The 6,060-nt window shown below is 56.0% G+C and overlaps 1 protein-coding gene across 1 annotated transcript; it reads right to left on the reverse strand.

Annotated features, from left to right (window-relative positions):
* Positions 1-488: 488 nt before the first annotated feature.
* On the reverse strand, positions 489-2,187 carry LOC140915937 (2-5A-dependent ribonuclease-like). Its single transcript, XM_073356600.1, has one exon. It carries the CDS (start codon positions 1,688-1,690, stop codon positions 521-523), a length of 1,170 nt encoding a protein of 389 aa, XP_073212701.1. The 5' UTR covers positions 1,691-2,187; the 3' UTR covers positions 489-520.
* Positions 2,188-6,060: the final 3,873 nt, after the last annotated feature.

Raw genomic sequence — 6,060 nt, forward strand, 5'->3', positions numbered from 1 at the left:
CTTCCCCCTTGTCTGTCTGTCTGTCTGGGATACACACAATATCCTTGTCTTTCACACATATACATACTACAACATCCTTGTTGTGAAAACACACACACACACACGGTGCAAGTCACGGGTTTGAATCTTCTCTAATACCCTGCTTTCTAGAATTTCTCTCCCAGCCAGGCTGCAGGATTAAATGGAACTGAATGTAAAACACACAAACCTATCAAAATGTTACGTGGGTGCAGGTCTCCATGGCCTAATTCCAAAGAGTGCAGATCTCTCACTGCTCCCAAGAGTGTCTTGAGGATGTCATGATTATTCACTCCCTGTACAGATTTTCTCAGATGATCCTCAAGGCTGCTCTCACAGAGGGAGAGGCAGAAGAGCTGGCAGTTGCCATGAGTCTCAGTCCCATGAAGTTTTACCATATGTCTGTTTCTATGGCAGTGACTGAGACACGTGGATTCTTGTTTAGCCTTATCACTGCCAAGAAGGAATCTCTTCACAGCCACCTCTTTCCCTGCATGGAACCCTAGGTAGATGCCTCCTTCAGAGATGCTCTCAATGCGTAATACTCATCAAATATGATGTTGAGTTTTCTAATCTGAGGGGAATTTATACCGTGAAGACGCCGTAGTTGCTCTCCCCAGCATTTGCTGGTGGGTGCCCACTCTTTAGGAGGCTGACTATTAGTAGCCGTTGCACGGTATTTGAGCAGCAACACCACCATTTCATTGTTGTAGTTCTCTTTGGCAGCAAAAACATCACTACCATCTGCCCTGGCTCCGTTCTCACATAACAGCTTGGCTATTTCCTCATGGTTGTTTTCCACAGCTACCTTCAGCGCTGTTTCGCCATCATTGCCCATGGCGTTAACATCAACTTTGCTTGTCTTCAGTAACAATTCCACCAAATCCTGACTTTGCCTCTCTGCTGCCAGGATGAGTGAAGTCTTCCCATTTTCATCTCTTCCAGTAACGTCAGCGCCACAGTCCAGCAGAAAGGAGACGATCGGTTCTATATTCTTGTTTTGTCTAAGTATGGTGTTCCTCTTCTGAGGCAGCCGTAACGCGTGGATCAAAGCGTTCCTGCCAAAGTTATCACAGGCATGCATGCTGGCTCTCATCTCTTTCACGAGGGTTTTCACAGCTGAGAGGTGGCCTTTCCTGGCAGCATCCATCAGGGCTGTTTCCCCGCCTTTGTACATTTGTCTTTGTTGTGTACTGACTATCCGGCCCAAATTCACATCCCTCTCTTTCTCATCCGAGAAATTCTCATACAAGAATTTCAAGGCCTTCTCCCTCCCATACCAAGCAGCCTCCATAAAGGCCGTGAAGCCGTTGTTATCCTTCTCATTGATTTCTGACCCCTTAGAAAGAAAGAGCTCCAAAAGGTTCACATTCCCCACTATGCCTGCTATAATAAAGGGAGTGGCACCATTGTCCTTTCTGGCATGTGGATCAGCACCCTGCTCCAGCAGAAAGCTAACGATCTCCTCCTGATCAGCCTGTACAGCACTGTGCAGAGGTGTCCAACCACCTTCTACCTTGGAATTGACATTTGCACCTTCCTCCAACAGCTGCCGGACTGTCTTTACTGAACCTTTTTTGATAGCCTCATCTAACTGAGAGGCTGTGGCTGCTGCTGTTCCATTTCTGCAGCCGTTTGGTGCCGCTGGCTGGCTGTTGCCTGTGGCCTCCATGAAGGATAAATCAGTGGCTGTGCCCTTTGCTCCTCTTTGTCCCTTTCATGAGCAGTTTTTAGAACAAAATTTATTTCCCATACAATCGAACTGGGAAGAAGGACATGGATCTACATCTGCCTTTGATGAGAGCTGCACACAACACTTTACTGTGCAGTCCTGAAGATTCCCTCAGGAGTTTTTTTCAGCTATTTCATCTGGTTAACAGAAAAAGTAGCATCTCCTGTTAACTTAATCCCGGAGTTTACAGTTACAATAAGTGTTCTTTACAGCCATCCCCACTCTACTCCCCTCCCCTGTACTCAAGACTTATAATTATAATGAATTCATGGGAACGGAGTGGAACTCATGTTTTCTAATCTAAGGGACTAAGATGAATACTATTAAACTCATTTTCTTAATCCTGGATTAGTGCCCAAATCCCAAGAGGTGAAAAACCTACTGTGCAATAAATGCTGTATTATGTAACCCCCTAAATGGATAGATCAATACATTCAGAGGGAGCGTGGAGTTTTCCCTTGCCCTCGAGTGGGGAGGGAGGCCACTCCACCTCACTACAGGAAGACAACAAGTTTATAGGGGAAACTCCGGACCTCTGGGCAGGGCAGAGCCACAGCCAGTCTTTAGCCTGCAATCGCCTGGCTGGGGCTGACAGCAAGGAACAGTCTGGGGGGGGAGGAGGAGCTCTGGCCCTCTGGGTGGGGCAGAGCCACAAACAGTCCTTAGCCCAGCACCTCCTGGCCCAGGCAGACAGGAATTAACAGTCTAGGAAGGAGCTCTGGGCAGCTGGGTGGCTAAATTCTCTGTAAACTGCACGGCCGCGCAGCAGCCTATTTAGCACCGTGCAGGTACTCAGGGAACCCAGCCCTGGCCCAGACCTGCAGCGGCCGGGACACCATTCCCCTGGCCCCAACTCAGCCCTGGACCTGCCACACACCCCAATCCCCTATCCCAGCCCTGAGCCCCTCATCCCTGGCCCCTCCCCAGAGCTCGCACCCCCAGCCGGAGCCCTCACTCTCCTGCACCCTAACCCTCTGTCCCAGCCCTGAGCCCCCTCCCACACTCCGAACCCCTCGGCCCCACCCCCACCACATGAATTTTGTTATGTGCACCAATATGGAGGTGACGTGTCACACATCACCTCCATATTGGTGCACATAAGAAAATTCATTCCACACTAGTGTGGAAAAAAATTAGGGGGAACACTGCTGAGTGGGGCAGAGCAGGGAGCATGCTTGTGCCTAACCCTCTTGGCTAAGGCAGCCAGCAAACACAGTCTCTCAGGCAGGGGTAGTCAGTAGGCGGACCACAGTCCAAATCTGGACAGCCAGATGCTTTTCAGTGGACACCAGGGGCAAAGGTGACGTGTGGGCAGGACACACAGGGTCATATGTCCTCCCCCCCTCACATTTCTCCAGACGCCTCTGGCAGCCGTGCTCTCAGTGTGTCACTGCAGCCTGGGGAGGGAGCAGGGTGGCTGGCTGAGCTCCCCCCCGCCCCATGGAGCTGCTTCCTCTTCTCTGCAGCTGGAGTCCCAGCGCTGCTGTCTACTTCGCAGAACATCCAGACCAGCGTGCGTGGGGGGGGGCGGCAGGGGGGGCACTCTCAGGCACAGAGATTGGAGTGGGGACAAGGCACGGGGCAACCCCTCAGCAGGAGAGGGGGTGGAACAGGGCATGGACCAACCCCATGCGCAGTGTCCCCTTTTTCCTTTTGGAAATATAGTCATACTGCGCTGAGGATGGGGGGCACATGACCTTCCAGAACCTTTCATCTGTGCCCCCCCATCCCACTAGCCACAGCTACATGCTGCCTCTGCATGCAGGCTGAAGCTGAACTGGGGCTGGAGCCATGCGAATCCATGCTTGTGTTCTGAGTGGTCCCTGGTGTCGACCCATCCCACTCCAGTCTCGTGCCCCCCCACCCAGGAGCAGTTCCTGGAGCCTGCCCACCCACCCTGATCTCACACCCCTGAGCCAGCCCTGCCATAGGTGCCAACTCTGTGGGTGCTCCGGGGCTGAAGCACCCACGGGGAAAAAATGGTGGGGGCTGAGCACCCACCAGTAGCCTCCCTATCAGCACCTCCCCCTCCCCCAGCGCCTTCTGCCCACCAGTGGGTGCCTCGCCCTCCTTCCCAGCGCCTCCTGCGATCAGCTGTTCCGCAGCATACAGGAGGCTCTGGGAGGGAGGGGGAGGAGCAAGGATGCAGCAAACTAGGGGGAGGGGGAGGAACTGGATGGGACGAGGTGGGGTGGGGGTGGAGCAGGGATGGGGGCAGGAAGAGGCAGGGTGGGGCCTTGGGGAAAGGGGTGGAGTGGGGGCAGGGCCTGAGGCAGATCCAAGGGTCAAGCACTGCCCAGCACTTTGGGAAGTCGGCACCTGTGGTCCCCGCAGCACCCCCACCCTGGCCTCATGTGCTCTTCAGCCCACGCACCCAGCCCCAACCGGCCTCTTTCCCTCCACAGTCCGCCTCCAGTCACCTGCTTCTGCCACATCCTGGCCTCCTGCCATCTCCCCAGGGCTGCTATCTGGAGTCTCCTTGGTCGCTCCCACTACCCAGAGCCTCCTTCCTGCCCCTCTGCTATCCCAGCCCCGAAAGGGGCATTGCACTGCTGGCTGGATCATAATCCAACAGCTTCACCTCCTAGCTATGAGCTCAAAGGTACTCACGCATTCACACCCTGCTTTGCTGCCCAGGTCCTTGCCCATACCCATTCCTCCATCCTCATTCTTCCCACCCCATCTCTGCTACTTGGTTCAATTGGGAGCACGGAGGAACACTGCAAGAGGGGCAAAGGGTAAGCAGCAACATCAGATGACTCCAGCCCCAGCCCCTTGCGTCCCATTTTCAGTTGAGGGAAATAAGGTCACCTAACTCTCCAGGCAGAGCGGACGGGTAGCTGGCAAGCAATCGGGGAGCTTGTGGGGTTAACGGGACAGACCACAAGCAACACACAGGCCCAGGGGTGGCGTTGGCAGCAGGGGGGTCCACCGGGTCCCAGCCCAGGGGGTTAACAGTGGTGGATGGGTGTGCCACTGGGTCAGTGGGGGTCTACCCACAACACGCTGACTCACTCTCTGGCAGCAGAACCGGATTGGAGTCTGGTCCCCCGAGCTACTTCCTACCACAGTCTGTGGCAGAAGTCTGGGTGTAGGGCCCTGTGGTCCAAACATCCTTGTCTCCTCGGGGTACTTGCCCACTGGCAGCTCCTTGGGGCCCTTGTCTGCCTCCCCTAACTGCAAGGCATTGGTCCACTCAGGGGCTGGGCTGGGATCTTGCAAAAGCTCCCTAGAAGCCACATCCTCTCCCTCCCATGACTCAGCAGCAACTGAGCTCCAGGGCTCTCCTTTTCCTGGCTCTCCTGCAGAGTGTTGCAAATATAGGAGTACACTGAACAGCAATGACTTTTGACATTACTGTAGGGCATGGGGAGTCCTCCCCTTTGAAACCTTTGCCCGAGGAGCCCTACCTCTGCAACCCTATCCCTATCTAGAGGACCCTACCCTTTGGAACCCTAGCACTAGCCAGGGGAGCCCTCCCCTCAGGAACCCGATCCTATCCTGAGAAGCCCTAAAATATGGGACCCTGACCTACCAGGGGCAGTGAGTTATATGGGCCCATGGTGCCCGTGCTCCAGCAATATTCAGAGCACGGGGACCCAGCTCCACCAATGTTCAGGGCAGGGTCTGTCCCCCAGCCCCGCCCTGCCTCCCCCAAGCATCCCTACCTGTGCCGTAGGCAGCCTACGGCTGCCCCCTGCAGCTCCCCTGCGCACTGCCCTGCTGGCTCCCAGCATCAACTGCTGCCGCAGGGTCCTAGTGCCCCCCAAACACTAGTGCCAGGGCAGGCTGACCCAACCTGACCCTGACCCTGCCCTTCCGCCTCGGACAGACGGACTCTTCCCTTTTCCAGCGGGACCCTCCACCAGCAGTCACCGCTCCTGCCCCATGCTGGGCAAGGGGCAGCCCCATCCCCCACCCCCAGCAAGGCTACAATGAGGGGCAGCAGCAAGGAAGAAGGCGCACACATGATGGCAGTTCCACCCCACCCCACCAAAAGGGAGGCAAGGGGGCTTCCTGGGCCTGAGAGGGGCCCTAGGACTAAGTACAGTGAGAGTGGTGCAAGGTGCGTGTGCTGCTGGGGGGGGGCCTCCCCCAGAGCTTGCTGCTGCCAGTAGGGGGGGGGCTGGGGAAAGTCCTCTTCTCTGGCCCCAGCCGGGGGCAGCCTGCCTCCACCCCAAACTCCTCAGCCTCAGCCCCGCCCCACAACAGAGCCCTCACCCCTCCCTCTCCCCAACCCTCTGCTCCAGCCCTGAGCCCCCCCTTGAACCCCTCATCCCAACTCACCCCAACCCACCTGAGCCCCCATC

The sequence above is a fragment of the Lepidochelys kempii genome, chromosome 8, assembly GCF_965140265.1.
Source record: "Lepidochelys kempii isolate rLepKem1 chromosome 8, rLepKem1.hap2, whole genome shotgun sequence".
Lineage (NCBI taxonomy): Eukaryota > Metazoa > Chordata > Testudines > Cheloniidae > Lepidochelys > Lepidochelys kempii.